General features: G+C 37.6%; 2 protein-coding genes across 2 annotated transcripts; one reads left to right on the forward strand and one right to left on the reverse strand.

Annotated features, from left to right (window-relative positions):
* Nucleotides 1-2788: 2788 nt before the first annotated feature.
* Nucleotides 2789-4895, reverse strand: LOC128188175 (5-hydroxytryptamine receptor 1B-like). The gene is made up of 2 exons (XM_052859070.1): nucleotides 4703-4895; nucleotides 2789-4286 (listed from the first exon to the last, which is right to left on the reverse strand). Exon 2 carries the CDS (start codon nucleotides 4051-4053, stop codon nucleotides 2977-2979), a length of 1077 nt encoding a protein of 358 aa, XP_052715030.1. The 5' UTR covers nucleotides 4054-4286; nucleotides 4703-4895; the 3' UTR covers nucleotides 2789-2976.
* A 2062-nt stretch (nucleotides 4896-6957) lies between these two features.
* On the forward strand, nucleotides 6958-16397 carry LOC128188156 (serine-rich adhesin for platelets-like). The gene is made up of 17 exons (XM_052859035.1): nucleotides 6958-7352; nucleotides 7633-7841; nucleotides 8743-8829; nucleotides 9425-9617; nucleotides 9899-9999; nucleotides 10111-10144; nucleotides 10254-10335; nucleotides 10519-10612; nucleotides 11116-11193; nucleotides 12048-12193; nucleotides 12642-12682; nucleotides 12774-12879; nucleotides 13124-13291; nucleotides 13409-13529; nucleotides 13665-13790; nucleotides 13908-13959; nucleotides 14041-16397. Exons 1-17 carry the CDS (start codon nucleotides 7259-7261, stop codon nucleotides 15852-15854), a joined length of 3546 nt encoding a protein of 1181 aa, XP_052714995.1. The 5' UTR covers nucleotides 6958-7258; the 3' UTR covers nucleotides 15855-16397.
* Nucleotides 16398-19083: the final 2686 nt, after the last annotated feature.

Below are 19083 nucleotides of genomic sequence, written 5' to 3' on the forward strand. Positions count from 1 at the left end.
TAGAGGATTCCTATAACTATAATAATGATTTTAGTCATCATTGCTCTTTCGCTGTGTATCTATGACGTCACCTAAATGGCCCAATTCCCGCAAATTTGCAAACAAATGAAAATATTCTCATTTTTGCTCTATATTTTGCATTCGGAAGTATAGAGCGCAGGTCTGCTCAAGTGCGATTTTAACATATGTTTTTCTTCAGATAGTTATACACATTATACTAAAATATGGTACTTGAGCAAGCCTGCGCTCGATGTTTCCCAGTCGAAAAACCATCGGAAAACACCCATATTTTGCTACAAAACATCAATTTATCAAAATAATGCAATATTCATGACGTCATTTCTACATTATGACGTCACTGTGGTGATAACCTTTTACACCTTTATTTCCAATATGATTTTAACTATCTTTCACCTTATTTTAAAGCTCTTTCTAAAACTTTGATTTTGGGGGGCAAAAATTGCATAAAACCGCACTTAGTCCTTTGTCAAATAGTTTCGAAGTGTTTGAGACTACTAGACGCATAGAGAACTCGGACCAATAACCGACACAAAGTTTGACTATCGCTGTCTTCCGTGCGATATATCTTTTTTGGAAATACTTCTTATAAATACCTACAAAAGGCGTGACCTAAATTCCTTCCTACTCCGAAGCGAAGAAAATCGACTCCCCCATGCGTTGGAATCGACTCCCCCCTACTTTTTGTCGACTCCCCCGCGTTAGGGGTTGTTTACGGTGTTATCACTATAAACATTGAAAATGGAAAATAAAATTTGAAAATTTGAAGTCAAATCGTTTCCAAGTCCCTTTAAAAAAAATGTTCATTTTTATACTTTATGGAGGACATTCCACTATCGGTGATGAAATGAAGCTGTAACGCCACTGGTTATAATACCGGATGTCGCTTATCAAGGACAATAAACCGGATTTTCTGTCGGCATGTTCGTCACAGAAAAAAAAATCATTAAAAGCTTATAGATCCATGCCAAAGTTCTGACATAAAACATGTTCAGAGAAAATGAAAATGAAGATCGGCGTTTTCATCACGGTTTGTTCCGATTATCATTCCTACACTGTAATGAAAATTGACTGATCCGCGAAATCCCGTCCACAAATCAGATTTGGACTCAACGTGTTCTGCTGCGACAGTTTTTATGTTTTGATCGTGTCCACTATTACAATTACTCAATTATCAGCATTGGTCTTGCCAAAGAATTAAGCTATCCGTAATGTCAAGATTTGCTAGGAGCTATGTCATAATCCATTCAAATTTCTGTGTATAATAATAGATAAACATGTAAAGGTTCAGTGGTCCACAAATTAACCAGGTGGATACCATACGAGTCGAGCGAATTTTTTAGCAAAGAATCAATGTTTTCAAAATATGCGTGAATAATCAGATCGCTTTTATTGAATACCGCTAACAATTTGGAAATATGTGAGTAATCTTTCTATGTTAAGAAAGATAACTGCTACGGCATATTAACGCTAAGAGGTTATTCTTCCAGTTATCAAATCTGGTACACCAATCAATAGATGACTACAAGGAGGTTGCATGGTCAACTAACAACCAATCAGATCTACCCTAAAATTAAGATATGATTTTTAGCCATACTACTAATAAGTCTTATATAATTTGATGTTGCTTGATTTTGAGCTCTCTCAAGTAAGGCTTTACTGGAGAAGGGGGTGTCTGCTTGCGATTGAGATATATTTTGAATTTTTATTCATACCTATAAAATAAAATCACTTTGAAGACCAACCGCTATGTTTTCTCCTCTAAAATAAAATCCACTTCAATACGGTATTCTTTCATCGCAGATATATACATGGGAAAACAGACTTAGAGACAACCATGATACCGATAACTCTACAGATGTACACAGGAAAACAGACTTAGAGACAACCATGATACCGATAACTCTACAGATGTACACAGGAAAACAGACTTAGAGACAACCATGATACCGATAACTCTACAGGTGTACACAGGAAAACAGACTTAGAGACAACCATGATACCGATAACTCTACAGATGTACACAGGAAAACAGACTTAGAGACAACCATGATACCGATAACTCTACAGATGTACACAGGAAAACAGACTTAGAGACAACCATGATACCGATAACTCTACAGATGTACACAGGAAAACAGACTTAGAGACAACCATGATACCGAAATCTACAGGTGTACACAGGAAAACAGACTTAGAGACAACCATGATACCGGTGTACACAGGAAAACAGACTTAGAGACAACCATGATACCGATAACTCAACAGGTGTACGCAGGAAAACAGACTTAGAGACAATCATGATACCGTTAACTCCACAGATGACTCATAACGAAGTTCAGAGAAACTTCATGAGCATTGTTGGTGTTTCTCAGATAGAAAAAAAAAACACATTTAAACATGCACGTATACGAAGATACATTGTCAAGAACCTGAATTTTAAACAGGGAACCAAGACAATTAGCTTTAATGTATCCCGACAATGCGATAATATGTCAAATGCAGATAAATTTTTCACAGATATTATTTTCTGATTCCAAGGATGTTTAAGAGGTCACTTCAAATTGAGGCACTAATTTTCAGCATTTTGTGTCCAAAAATGTCTTTGTAATATTAAATATGCTATTAAGCTTTCAGAGATTTTTTCAGAAACATCTTTCATGATAAAATTGACAAAAAAAATGAGAATTATTAACTCTACATGAAAGAAATTGTAAGAATTCAAATTATAATGAAAAATATATGCAAAATATCCAGAGAGAAGTTAGTTTTACATCAATTTTTATTGACAAAAATCATTCTGACATCATTAAAAGGCTGCGAAATACACTAAAACGTTTTAAAGTAAACTTCACGAAACACATAAATAACGTGAATCGTGATTTTAATTAGCTAATGTTGATGAAAGGGATATTTTTGTTTACAAAAACGAATGCGCATTAACAGTTTCTTAGAAATTCAATCAAAAGAAGCATTGTTCACACGACAGAATTTGGCCATCGCTTTGTTGACTTCCGGTATTCTGAATGCATAGAGAATTGGGTTAATGGCTGACCCCAGACAGGCGATATAAATAACCACGTGATGCCAAGAAACGGACGTCCGCTCCAGGTTACCAAAAATCTCCATCATCAGCATGGTTATAAGCGGCCCGACGCAGAGAAGGTGGCTGCCAATGATGAACCCCATTGTCTGAATGGCTTTATTTTGGCGACTGTCGTGTTTCATTTGTTGGGTAAAATCGGTCCCATTCCTTGAAATTTCTTGTTGAGATTTCATAGACGGCATCGATTTGCCTTTCGAATTATTATCAAAATGCGACATCCGACTAGATATCGCGCTAATTTCCGAGTTCCTGCCGTGAGCGGGGTTTAAGCGCTTCCTTTTGTTAAGAATAAAACCGATGATTAAACCGTAAAACACCGTTATACACGATATGACTGCAATATGCGTGCATACCTGATATCCAAAGGCCTCGTTATAATAATCTCCGAAAACATTTGCAATCGAACACACACCGGTGTTCTCTTCCCGCCATAAAACAAAGGGAATGAACTCTATCAGAAAGGCAGCCACCCAAGTCCCGAACAGAAGGAACATGCATCGCGGAAAGAGTTGCTTTCTGGTCTGAGTCTTGTTGAAGTAGATGATCCACCACCTATCTAAACAGATCACGCAGACATGGAGCAAGGAGGCCATGTAGGAAATCATGAATACCGCGCACCGGACGCCGCAGTCCAGGTCCGCCTGGTGACCCAGAAAGTAGGTGATCTGTGTGGGGAGGAGCGTGACCCCGACCATGAAGTCGCTGACAATGAGGCTCATGATCTGGACGTTGAATGGATTCTTGTTGATCTTCTTAAAACCAAGTTTTAGAACCAGTGCCACCACAAAGACATTGAGGAAGATGATGGAGGTCGCGGTGAAGATGAAGAAGACGAGGTCTAGGATGATGACGTTCTCCTTGTGGGAGAGGGTGATGTTGTGGTACCCGTAATCATCCAGCTGGAACTCCGTCTGATCGTTGATGGCCATGTCTCTCGGTGGTGGGTCCCCTCACGCCGCAGAGGGTTTCCTCAGGCTGCGGATCCTCTTAAGTTGAGGATTTCGTTTCTGTCAATCTTCCTAACCCACAGGCAGGCGGCGGTAGGCATGTACCCCCTCAGTAGTTCTCCAGGTTGACCAAGAGCTGAATCATCAGACGAAGCCAGAACAAAGTCAGAACGAAGGAAGCAATGACAATCTTCACGAGAGCGCCACTTGTCATCCTTAAATACAGAGACAAACAACAATTAGATCTAAATAACCTCCACAGTGTCTATTTTTAGGTTATTTACTTATTTTAAACACCTTGGGAACAGGTTTATTCCAGACAAATCTAGTTTGAAGCGTAAATTATTGCCTATTCTGTTTGGACTATAACTCTTAAAATCAAAAAAAGGTCGGAAACATAGGGTGGTTTGCGCTTTTCTTAAAATGGTAAAAGAAGGGAGACTTAACTAAGTCTCTTAACAATACATTTTTTAAAAATGGGAAATATATGTCAAAATATTTGATTTTCTGTTCTATAAACCGAAAAAAAAAATCTTCCATCGGATAATGACAAAACCTTTTTTACAACCAAATTGTTATAAATGTGGAGTTTTATTAGATATAGTAATTGAGTTATATATTAAATATTTACCTTGTTGGTTTCAGTGTTCCGTACAGAGAAATGTGAGGACATTCGGAGTTCTGAGGCGGCCGCTGACAACAGAACAATTAGCGAATCTGACTATGTGTGAACCAGCTAACCGCTGATAATGGTTCAAACGATGTGAAAATGTTTCCCTGCCGTATGAAGTACTTATCACAGATGCCATAAATAACGACAAATTGATCATTTTTTATTATATCTAATTGTGCTGTTACAAAATGCACCTGGAAAAAAATGAAGAAAATTAAAAGAAAGTTTTTTGGTGTTTTCTTTTTAAGCTGTACGATTTTCACCAATGTTCGAACTCTATTGAATATCCTGGAATTGTTTGCTCATCTCGCAGATTTGGCTTTCACGTTGAAAAATGTACCATAATCTAAGTAAATAGTCTATGTATTCTCTCTAGTAAATACAAAAGCGTATTAGTGCCACGTTGCGAAATTCATACTCATATATTAAGCTGATAACACGAAAAAAAATCTTTTAAATTCAAACTCTAAAGTTTCTAAACAGATACCGAAGTTCAAGTAGGAATATTTCCGGATTAACACACACTTTACAGGGTTCAATTTGAATATGCACGAACACACAATTTAAAATGTTGTAAGAAAGAGAAAAAAACAAGAAAAATGCTCTAAAAGCAAAACAAAGGAAACAGAAATATTCTACCGTTTACAGGAAAAGACGTCTCCCACACATAATACATGTATATTCCGTGACCTTTTCGCCCTTGGACAATACATGTATACAAAAATGACAATAACAAATTGTCCACCGTCTCAAAAATCCTTATTGCGACAAACAAATTCAAAGCAGAGCAAAATGGACCCCTTAAAAAGATAGAGGTTGGATAAGGTGCCTCTGTGGAGTAAGCATCCCCTGTTGACGGGTCACAATGGCCTATGTCACAACCGGGCATGCCAAGATCAAGGCAAATGTTAAAATCGGGAAAATGTCATACTAGAGAGAAAACGAAACGCTGATAATTTGGTGTGCCTTCGATGGCCAAAATACAAACCCTGAGCAAACACGGACCTCCATTACATTGGAGGTGTGATATTTATCATAGATAGACAGATATATCATATATAATATGATATAGGATATACGTATACTTGATATTCGAGTGTTCGAAACTGACGTATTGTACTTAATTGTAAACCCCTCGCCTAAACCTCATACATAAAAAGAAATCATTACTATGCATGCTGGAATTTTTGCGTAACAAAGCATATAATCGGTAACGGTTGTAGAGAGGCTTTGCTGGTCATCCATTTAACCATCCAATCCTACTGTAAACATTTAAATGACTGGGTAGTCGTGGTATTTTTAGTCTATTTTAATATAGTTGAGAAGACGATCTATGTATAAAGATATGTAGGAAACTACCGTCAAAGTTTAATGTTAATCATTTAAATGTTCCTCTTCCTAATACCAGTTTATTGCTAAAAATCATAGCTTAATGTGAAAGATTTTTTCCAGCCATAAGCAACTAATAAGTTCAGAAAAATCCACGAGTTCTAGCTTAAAAAAACAATCTTTGTTTATGAACAGAGTTCTTCTTTTCCGGAGATTAATTTAGTTCAAATTTTGACCATAGCCCTTTAATTTCTTTAATTCTAAAATATCTTCTGTTTTGTAGATTGCAATGAAAAGTGACCACTCCATACTTTGGTTTCTACACAAAATGATATATATCTTTTAAATTTTGGTTTTCAATACTACCATTGTGTGCAACTAAGAAAGTTTTAAATTTGAATATTTTGGAATAAGAAAGTTTGTCTCAAAATTGGCATTTAAAATCTCAGACATGCTACAGTTATTTCAAAGTAAATCGTTAAAATCTACGATCACTTCTCCTCTCCGTTCATACTCGGTTTGAAAAAAAATCACTTTTTAAAAAAACCAATAAACTCATGTATAAGTTGTGTATTGGTGTTTTTTTCAAGTTGATGAACAAATAAAATTGCGCATAAACGTGTGAAAGACACTTCAAACTCCGATGTTATCTAATAAAAGACGTAACAAATTGGTGGTCATATGTGAAAGAAAAACAAATTACAGTCAGGAATGCTGATGTCCAATTTAAAAAACACTAATCACCGCTGTGTTTTGATTATATCGTCACTTTATTTCTGCGAGGGACATTTTCACAGACAGCCTTTTCACACCCCCTGGGCCCGGGGGCTGTTTTAGTATTAGGTATACGGACGTAAAAGTTCGCCGACCCGTGTATCCAAGATCGGAGATAACGTGTTGTTTCGTTCCGTGGACCGCCCCAGCTATTCTCGTCCAGTAAAGGTCTGGGCCCTACCCAACCGCATCGGACGAAATCTCCACATCGCCCCGAGGAAAACTTGGGAAGACTCTCAACCTATTACTATCGCCACGGAATTTTTTGTGTCTGTTGGTGACTCAAGTACTTTCCGTTAAATAAGTAAAGATGAAGCGAATTTAACGTCGGTTTTATCTCGTCCTCTTTAATGTATAAAAAGCTGTTAATAGTTGTAACCAAACATGAGATGACACAGGGGAATAGAAAGGATGAACATTTTGGTTTTCGTTGGACTTCTTTCTTATGCCTGGGCTTTCCCGTCCCAGCCTCGGAAACAAAAACTACAGGACTCTCTTACTCAAGGTGGGCCATAAAAGTTTTTGTTTTTCGATATCAAGTGAAATTTGAGCAATCGGAAATGATGTTTTACTACTAATTAATGATTACCAAATTGGTACAAGTGTAAAATTTGTATTCTTTTCTGAAGTCTTGGCTTTAAAGTCTACAGATTTAGATAGTAATTAAACATAAACTAAACTAGTTGTGGCTTTGCATTTCATGTAAGAACTTTCTGAAATAGAATTTAGTTGAGTGCATATTTGTCTGAGGTTGCATTCTGAATTACCATGAACTTTCGTTGCAGAGACAGTACCAATTGAAATTCTGCTTGATCACGAACAAGCGAGACGAAAGCGGTCGGCCCACTCATTTCCGGATAGACTTCTGTTTAAATTTTCCACCAGTAATGGCGACATCCGGCTGGACTTGACCCGGAACGACTTAGTCAAGGTCCCCCCGGTCCTTCTATGGACGGGACAGCGCGTCATCAATGATACAACATTCCAACTACAGGTAGAAATAGTTCTTTAATTCTTTAAACACGCGATAGGACTTCATATGTGCTCTCGTTTCAAGAGAGGTTAAAGCCGATTTTTGCCAGAATTTTAGTTCGCAACATATTTTATTGAATAAATTCAATAAAAATTAAAACAGACATAGCCTTCATAATCCCTATTCTTGAATAGCAAATCAGATAATGCCTATTTATAATAAAACAAAGATATTTGTGCTTGTTTAATTTTGGAAATCTGAATATTTGTAATCCTTTTGACAGCTAGGTCCTACATTCAATCTACATTCCACAGAACATTAGAATGTATTAAGCATGAACAAAGATTCCAGCATTTGGTGTGTCACAATGATTTGTATACTGTGACGGTGTGACCACGTTAACGGTGGGTGGGTGGGTAATGTTAAGGTTTTTACGGGTGACACAATGCCTCGTTGACCAAGAATTGATATTGATCGAACACGTGTAATTAGGGTAGATGACATATCTGATAAGGGAAACTACTCGTAATTACTCCATATGGGGTCCGACACATGACAAACGTTATTTTTTCCTGCTGAGCTATTAAATTGTAGTACAATAATATTCTGACAAAAGATTACTAAGTAATTTTAAAAAGAGTTTTGCATATATTGTTTTCCCCTTTGTGCACATGAATGTGTTGAATATTTTCAACCTGCGTTTTAGGAGTGACTATTTTTAAAAGACTCGACAAATTGTACATACCTTAAGTTTTAAATTGTATACTCATTAACATGTACCGGGTACAATATTTGTTTTTGACTAATATGCATATACATTACAAAGTTTTGGGGGGATGATTTGAGAGTGAAACAAGTATTTAAGGAGGTTACTTTACGACATATAAATTAAGTAAAAGTTTGGATGTTTTGTTCGTTTTAGAGAGACTTCGCCCTGTATCAAGGTAGTGAACTGGGAGCCAATGCCTTGGTTCGATTTCCAGATGACGATTACACCAGATTTGAATTGGTAAGGGACAACACATGTAAAAATCCAGTCATGAGAAAGTTAGGACATATTTTGGCATTATGTTTTTTGGGGGGTTTTTTTTTTGCTTATTATTATACATACTTATACATGATGTTGTCCGGTTCATATTTACTGTACGTTGCATGGACTCACAAACCACCCACAAACCCATTATCTCCTCATGTACAGCAAAGATAATTCTGAGCGGTTGTCATTCGCATCTTGGAGACAGTGACTGACCAATCCCTGTGGGTAGTTCGTTTATTATATATAATACATGTAATAATAATATATAAGGGACTAAAGACCACGGCTGTAAAAGAGACTTTTTATTACATGCAATGACATAAAAGTGTCGTAAATACTATAGTTATTAGTTTATTTTTTATACATACATATAATGATGTATCGGGGTTCCGGAGATCTCGACTGTGGGTGGGTGTGTGGGTGTGGGAGTTAATATGATTCTTGTTAGTATACATGTATGTTATTAAATGTATTCTGTATATATTCTGTCCTGTCCTTTTAAATGTTAGTCTTATGAACTATACATTGAACTGAATCACATATAATCGGTGTTTGTTATAATTTTAAGCACGCCAATTACATCATTGGGACCGATTTTTATTCCATTGAACCTGTGACGTCACGAACGAGACGGTCAGCAATTAAGATCGTGGAGCCGCCATTTTCCAAGACAACCCCCCACCCAGCGACAATCCGTATCCACAATGTCCTCAGGCTGGAGAAAGATTCCCTTGACTTTGGAAACGACATGTTCATCATTGGTAGGATACCAGAATAAACTAACAATACCATTAAATAACACGATGAAAGTTATTTCAAACACAATGGTTGCTAGTTCAAAGGTTACACAATGTTGTTTGCTGATTAAAAGGTTAATTAACGGTGTTACTTCAAAGATCACAACATCTTTTTAGCTAGTAAAAGGATACAACGTGATGCTCGCTATTACACGGTATTTGATAGTACAAAGGTTTCGCTAACTAGAACGTAGGTTGTAACACAGTGTTAGCTAAATCATGACCCAATCTGTTGTCTCCTGCAGAAAACGGATCGCCCGAGACTGAGGGTCTAAAACTACAGCGGGTAGTGGAGGAGACGGGTGGTACCACGACCCAGGGACCGGTCATCCTGGACATTGCTGGGGTAGGTCTCTTAAAGGAAGCATCCTTGTCTCGCTTTATTAAACCTATGTGTCATATTGTACAACAATTTAATAACAAAAGTATGGTGATGAAATACTTCTTTTATTAACAGAATAGCAACCAAAGAAAGAAGAGAGAAACCGATGGTAAGGTGATTAAGGATGTGTACTAGCTCTCGGGTTTTATCATTTTGTTTTGCTTCATGTTACAACATCACAGAGTTTTAATGTACTGGGGTTTCTGATTTAATTCTAGAGAGCCGCGATCGCTACAGACGGAGCACGAACCAGTTGTACGTGGAGTACTTGGTCTGCGTGGACTACGCCAACTTCGTCATGTAAGTACAGTCTAAAATATACCGTCAACTAACGTTAATTCGCGGCGATTTTAAGTACAGTCTACAGCATACCGTCAACTAACGTTAATTCGCGGCGATTTTAATTCGCAAAAATACTTTGGATGTATTTTTATTAACGGGATGATTTTTTTCATTGCCATCAATATCTAATCTATTCTGTAGATGGAAGTCTACCTCCAATGCTACCACGGATGAATTAAGAGCCGAAGATGCAAAAAATGCTATCACCAAATATTATCTCTATCTCGTCAATGGGGTGAGTCAGTATAAATCCATGGAGAACTCATTCAACTTTCATTTGCGCAATGCTTATGATTATATATGCAACTAGTTTTTTCGCTGTGAGTATTTGTCGTAAAAAAATTATTAAGGGCACAATAATAAGCTTTAATGGCAAATGTATGTCATCGCAAGCTTCTTTGGCATTAAATTCGATACTACATTAATCAAATTCTCCCTATGAAGAGAGAAGAAAATGTTATGATAATCATCATATATTTCATCTTTTATGTCTTTTAGGTAATTTTAGAGTTGAGTTTATCAAAAACATATACATGAATGAGTTTTTTACACAGAATATCACTAAGATAACACCGACCGCGTTTGATTTAATAGAACTGTTGTGTGTTTTGAAACAAAGCAACATTTTTTGTAACCATGATCATTTAAAGTTTATCAACAAACAACACACACGAACATACTATGTTTCCATTGTCACCCCCGTTTTCCTGTCATTACGATGTTTTGTTGATGTTTCAGATTGACACCCGATTCAAGACTGCCCAGACCCCTCAGGGGGACCTGCGTGTGGCTATAGCTGGGATTGTACTAGCGATGGTAAACCCAATTAGTCAAGCATTTAATTAATGTAGCGTAAAAAGTAAACACAAATACAGCTCAGACCTTTGTGGAAACAAAAATATGTGAAATGTTAATTATGAGGGATACTGTAGTAGCGTTTGGTAATTCAATGTGACTTTCCTTAATTGTAATTCAATACGAGTTCTACTAAATGTTATTCAATGTAACAACATATTACAGTTGCTGACAACAGTAGCGAAAATACAATAAGAATACAATACACTAAGAACAATTGAAAAAAATTTATTTCAATGCAGTTCAGAACACACAATTACTCCAGTAGCCTAGAAACAATAACAATAGCAAGTACAAAATGACCACAGTTGCTACACAATATGACAATATTAGCCTTATTTACTGTAACAATATGACATTAGTTCACTGTATGCAACAAGATTACAATAGCCTGATTTACATTATGACTACATTAATCATATTTACAATATGACTACATTGCTTTGTTTAATGTATGACTACTTTAGTCGTGTTTATAGTTTGACTACTTTAATCATGTTTACAGTTTGATTACATAAGTCGTGTTTACAGTATGACTACATTAGTCGTGTTTACAGCATAGCTGCTTAGTCCTGATTACAATATAACTACATTAGTGTGTTTACAGTATGACTACAGTAGTCGTGTTTACAGTATAGCTGCTTAGTCCTGATTACAATATAACTACATTAGTGTGTTTACAGTATGACTACAGTAGTCGTGTTTACAGTTTGACTACATTAGTCGTGTTTACAATTTGACTACATAAGTCGTGTTTACAGTATGGCTACATTAGCCTTGTTCACAGTATGACAACATTAGTCGTGTTTTGACAGGACCAGAAGTCCTCTAACTGGACTGAGAACAATGTCCTGAGCGGCAACAAGGTCAATGACGGGAACACGCTGATGGACTTCGCCATCTGGTCCAACGCCCAGAAATCCGTGCTCCCGCGCCACGATCACGCCGCGCTCTACACCGGGTGAGTGTCAGAGAGAGAGAGAGAGAGAGAGAGAGAGAGAGAGAGAGAGAGAGAGAGAAAGTAAAAATTCAGCTCCCATTTCACTATTTTCAGAAACCCTCGGTCAGTCCGACATAGAAAATTTCTAGTTTTCATGAATATCTTTTTTAAAATCTCAATTCACCATCCTCAATTCATCAGCGAAAAAGCGAAATTTTTCAGTTTATGGGGTAATGAAAACGATGGTCATGATTTGAAACTAAGCCTTTGTTAATATATGCATAGTATTAACATGACTGGTGAGATTTCCTTAACTAAACTGTGAAGGGGCCAATCGGAATAGATGATGAATTAGCTATGTCAATGAGAACATTTCAACGAGTTACGCCACGGTCAGAGAGCGACACTGCTCTTGGGTTTCCGAAAATGCACCCTGTAATAAGTTCATAAAATAATCTTTATATCGTAGGTACAATTTGGCAGAGACAACAACAGACGACAGGACGATAGGTTAGACTTCACTTCTAAACAATGGTTTTCTGTTTGATTTTGATTACTTAAACTGAATATGCTTACCTTCACATTAACTTACCTGTTCCAGGTATCGCCTACCTGTCCCGGGTCTGTAATTCCTACGCAGCCTCTGTGAACGAGGAGACGTTTAACGCAATCGCTATCCATATAGGCGCCCACGAACTTGGACATAGGTACTGCTGCATTTGTTTCTTTAAACCATATAATGAAACAGAAATTTCATTGGAATAAAACTCATGAGTGATTCCTGTCATTTCAATTAGCATTCACATTTCATATGTCAAACATATTGATGTAAAAGCGGAATTTTATTTTTAAGTTCACAGTTTACAATTTACACGTACAATTACCGTGTCTTTTCAAAATAAGCTTTAAAATCGTGGTATTTTTATGATAGTTCTTTTCTTCCCTCTTTAGCATTGGAGCATCACACGACACGGGATCATGTCCGTCCAGTAATTTCAATTTGATGGCGGGAATTTTACCCAACCCAGCCAACCTGAGCCCCAGTATGGCGCTGAATACCTTTAAATTTTCCGCCTGTTCCCGAGCGTCCATTGGTACATACATTAGTGGAATGTTGGAGTAAGTACATCGCCGGAAATACACGAACGGTCGCATAAAATACGCCCAATTACTTAAGGTTATGACAGTTATAAAAGTTTGAAACTTACACCTGTTCATTACTAAAATCTCTTACAGAAATTGTTTGAGCAACGTGCCTCCCTATCTGAATGCAGTCAATGGCGAGACTCACGCATTTACAGCAGACGAACAGTGTGCTATGACGTATGCACCCTCCAAGGGATCCACAGTGTGCCGGGTAAATTCAAATATCAATTGTTGATATTGCCTCCAATAAAAAACGAGATTGGCCCTAATGATTTGATTAATTTGGACGAATTTAACAACTGATTGATCAACATTTGATAATACTAGTATATCTTACATTACGTAGGAGACGTACGTGGGGACCATACTGAAGTGGTCAGAAATCTGTCACAAGCTCCGGTGTCGGATTCCCGGAAGTTCGTCTTGTTCCGCCCACTTTACGTTTGATGGAACCCCGTGTGGTAACTACAAGGTAAAGAAAAGCGCCGGAAGTAGGAACTTCCCAACTGCTAACTCTTGATGATTGGAGGTTTGTTTTGTTGTATAAGACTTTAAGGGTACACAATATATGCGAACTTTCTTCTTTTAGTGGTGCCAGCAAGGAGTGTGCGTCAGTTCCACCAAAGCTGTGAATGTTCCTGGTAAGATATTTATATTAAAGATCGGAGTCTATTCATTAAACCATTGGGTGCCTTTCTTACCCTTTTTTTCTTTTACAACAGACAACTGTCCTTTCGGTGATGATCCTAACTACAACTGTGACTTTTCGCTCTGCGGCCAGTATTCTCAGGGTGTCCGCGAAGGGAGTTGTTGTCAAACCTGTCTCATAGGAACAACTCCTACAACCACACAAACAACACCTTCAACAACTACGCCTACAACTACACCTACTACAACTACACAAACAACAACGACGCCCACAACAACAACTACACCTACTACAACAACTACACCTACTACAACAACGACGCCCACAACAACAACAACTACACCCACAACAACAACTACGCCTACAACAACCACTACGCCCATGACAACAACGCCCACAACAACAACTACACCTACTACAACAACTACACCTACTACAACAACGACACCCACAACAACAACTACACCTACTACAACAACGACGCCCACAACAACAACAACGACGCCCACAACAACAACTACACCTACTACAACAACTACACCTACTACAACAACTACGCCTACAACAACCACTACGCCCACAACAACTACGCCCACAACAACAACGCCCACAACAACAACTACACCTACTACTACAACTACACCTACTACAACAACCACAATGCCCACAACAACTACTACGCCCACAACAACAACTACACCTACAACCACTACGCCCACAACAACCACTACACCTACTACAACAACTACACCTACAACCACTACGCCCACAACAACAACTACACCTACTACAACAACTACAACAACAACGCCCATAACCACTACGCCCACAACAACCACTACGCCCACAACAACAACTACACGGACTACTACAACTACACCTACTACAACAACTACAACGCCCACAACAACAACGACACCTACTACAATAGCCACTACGCCCACAACAACTACAACGCCCACAACAACAACGACACCTACTACAACAACTATGCTCACAACAACAACGCCCACAAAAATTACAACTACACTCACAACAACGCAACCCACAACAACAACAACTACGCCCACAACAACAGCAACCACATCCACAACGACACTAGCTTCAACAATGACAACCACTAGAACAACACCCACTATTATAACGACAACAACAACGCCTTCTACAACATCCTCTTCAACAATGAAAATAACAACGGCTACATCCTCTGAAACAACTTCGACATCAACAACCACAATGAAATCTACAACAACATCTCCAATAACAACCGAGACAACAGTTACTGCGGTATCTTCTGAGTCACCAACCTCCACTGTTGGTTCCACACAAGGGGAAACAGATACTGAATCTACAACAAGTGCTGACACATCTCCTTTTCTGATCACTAAACCTAGTTCATCCTCACCAACTAGTCAATCTACTGGAGCAACCTCTCAAACAGCAACTATAGTGCCCCAGACTTCACCCTCTGTGACGTCATACACTAGTGAGGAGGCCACAGATCCAAGTTCTACTGCATCGACAGATACAACAATGCACTCAACAACAACAACAGCAACAACAACAAGAACAGTACAGCCTACAGTTTCCTCAACAAAAACAACAACACAATCTCCTGTATCTTCCACTATCTCAGTAACACCGTCCCCTGAGGTACCGACTACTAGTACTTCCAGCACCGCTACCACTGCAACTCAGACAACTGTGAATTCCTCCTCCACTCCAGAAAAGACAACAACAACTAAAACAACAACAACAAGACAGCCCACTGTCCAAACAACCACAGATAGTGGGGATGATGTGATAATCAACTTTATGCAGCAAGCAGACTTCTATCACCTAACCAAAATAGCTTTATTCCAAGCCCTCGTGGCAAACATTGTGTGAGTAAGCGGACCTTTATTCGCCATTTTGTTACCGAATTATTTTGATCGACCTCTCAAAGTCCTCCATGTCAAGTTCCTCGGACAGTGACGATGTCTTTCATACTTTGATGTTACTTTATTGACTCCAAGTGAGTGAAGAAGTGTTATAACTTTATGATGATCAGTTTCAGAGTTTGATGTTTTATATGAAATCCGTACATTGTTTTTAGATGCTTAGATTGTTAAATAAATGGATCAGTGTTCAACAGCGGCCTCTCTCAATCTTAAAGTAGTCAAAAATCTGTAGAAATGCATGGTGTCATGGCACCCAGAGTGTCAATCTTCTCCCGTCCTCGTTTCTTAAAAGAGTGCCTCACTGCCCTTCCCCCATTTGAAGTTACAGTATAATGTGTAAAATGTCTCTCGTAGACTGAGGAGGACTTTGTTTTCTGCCACAGACCTCTATCATAACCCCTTTACGTTCACATACAAGGTCATTTAACAAACCCCTTTCTCGTAGGTGTATTACAAAAAAGTTGATTATATTAAATCCTGCGACAGTTCATGTGAATGTTGTTTTGAATTCTATACCACAAGGCGAGGAAACAAAACATTACATGACAGTTGTTGTTATTCAATATTCCCTATTTAGATGATTCCAGTAAATTATTGGAAACAGCCAGAAGGGATAGTGTTAGTTCTTTGAATTAAAAAACTTGTATGACGTCACCCATTGTATTTTGTCAACGTTTATTTTCACTATTCAATCAACAGTGGTTGGATATATAAATATCCAACTGATGGGCAGTTGGATATTTTTGATATCCAACCGCCCGTCAGTTGGGTATTCAAATATCCAACAGTGCATAAAACAAATAAAAATGACAAAATGTTAAAACATGTATTTCCAACATAAATCCAAATTTGGTAATCAGTAAATGTATATCATCCGTAAATATACATCCGATAAGCCACAAATGAAATTTCAGCAGAAATATCTCCTTTTCTTAATTTTGATAGATTTGGGATCACATATAAATCACATCCATAAACACTTACTGTATAGACTCCCTCTTTGAACCTTGAACCTTATCACTCCTTTTCCTTAGTTTTAACAATACAGGGAATATTGTCGCATTTTGACTTCATAAGACTCCTATAAATTTTTAACAAATCGTCGAATTTCTGATTTGTCCTTTCTCCTTGCAAGTCTAAAATATCATTCAAACGATATTCGTGTCTTTCCCGGTAGTGTAGATCTACATTGAATGTACTTTGCGTTAAAAAATTCATCATCTACATTTAAGTCTGCTCAGTACAGCGGAAAGGTTTACTATAACATGCGCACCTGTTTACTCGTCCATGAATAAAAGGTGTGTTTGGTAAGGCTATTGTGTATGGTACTATTGTAATCTCAAATGAGCTTTGTATTACAGCACAGTTGGATGTATGATCTTGGAGGTTCAAGGGGGGGGGGGTTTAAGTAAGATAAATAACGAGATAGTGTTGAATAGTTGAGAGAAAACATCTCCTCCTCAGGCCTTCGGCCCTCGGAGGGAATTTTTTCTCTAAACTATTCAACACTATCTCGTTATTTATCCATTACGTATATCCACATGTTCTACCGTCCCCGGTCACGCTCAGTGACACACACTGAGATTCTCTTGCCTGGACGCAATGTTCTGGGCCTTTATTATTTATGGTTTCCTTTCATAAAATGTTAAATTTACATACCGTTTTGGCCTCCTTTATTTTTTAAGAAAATATCGGTTGACGCTAATGAAGAAAGAGATGAGATTTATAAAGCTGCTGAAATTGTTGGTGTACACCTATTATAAGGTTTGATATATAAATAATTTCCACTTATCAATCTACCTCCCCTCAAAAACGACATTCGATTCTGTCTGTAATTTATTTTCTTCTCTATCTTAATATTTCCTGCACACGTCCTGAAAGCCTATTGGGCAACAACGACAAGAGGAATAACTCTGTCATCAGACGTATTCGAATTCGTATAACAAGAATCTTACATCCATCAATCTACATAACTATCTTGAAAAGGGTCAGTCATTTTTTCACAAGGTGTTGAGCGGACAAACCGGGTCCGAAGAAGTGGAATACTTAACTACTATCCCGTCTATTGTGATTCGACCCTTGTTTGACGTCAATATATAAACGGGTACTTTTGGCGAATAAAATCGCAACAGCAATCTAGCTCTACGTTGCCGCTATGATCTACGAACACGTTTAATAGGACTAAGATGTCCAACCAAACAGCTGCAATTTTGACCGCACCAAATGAGTTAATGTTCTAATTGCGTTATATGCTAGTATATCGTCCAATATCATAGCCATTACGTAGAGCAAGATAGCTGTTAATTATGAACTTGAACGAAGTCATGGTACTAAGTTTGATGTTTGTCAAGCAAAGAGTTCTAAAGATATTAATTATAAAAAGAGTGATCAACCTATTGACATGTGCATATAGATTAGCACCATGTTTCCTGAAGGGGACATACGTTTGAAATAAATATATTGATCATTGGACTTGGATTTGTGTGCAAATGGGCACATACTTTATATGGTTGTACTTTGGATCGTCCATCATAACTACTCACTTTTTGTCGATTCTTCGGGTACCTAACTTGGTAAAAAGAACAAAGATGTGCCTTCATTTGTTAATGTATATATTTCACTTTCATATTTCATTTCATCATATCACATTCATTATTTCATTTTAATTACTACGTTTATATTATGAACACTATCTTGAATTACATTCTTTACACATATATACCGTAGTTTGGCGTTAAATATGTGGTTTTAACCGTCATTGCAATAAAACTTAAATAAATATGATGTTATAAACCATGTAAACTGAAAAAAAATATATATCATTTAACATAACAATCCAATGCTACAAAAATAAAATCTATACGCATGATTCAATAAATATACAGAGCTATAATACTGGTAATACAAGGATAAATCTGTGAGGCATTAGTGACGTGTGTTAGTTTCCCATAGTTCCAGAGTTAGTAGAGCAAAGAATTCCATTGGCAATGTGTGTCATAAACTGGTTCTCTGATTGAAGAATTTACAAGTGCACCAGGCGAATATTGCACCATTGATTGTCCAGTGACTTCAAACACTGTCACCAACAACACGTAAAGCTATGAAGTTAATTAAGGAGGTTGTGATTAGTTTACGACTAGTTGATTATACAGCAAATTGTGACTTTAGAAATTTGT

The sequence above is a fragment of the Crassostrea angulata genome, chromosome 6 (genome assembly GCF_025612915.1).
Source record: "Crassostrea angulata isolate pt1a10 chromosome 6, ASM2561291v2, whole genome shotgun sequence".
In the NCBI taxonomy this organism is placed as follows: Eukaryota; Metazoa; Mollusca; class Bivalvia; order Ostreida; family Ostreidae; genus Magallana; species Magallana angulata.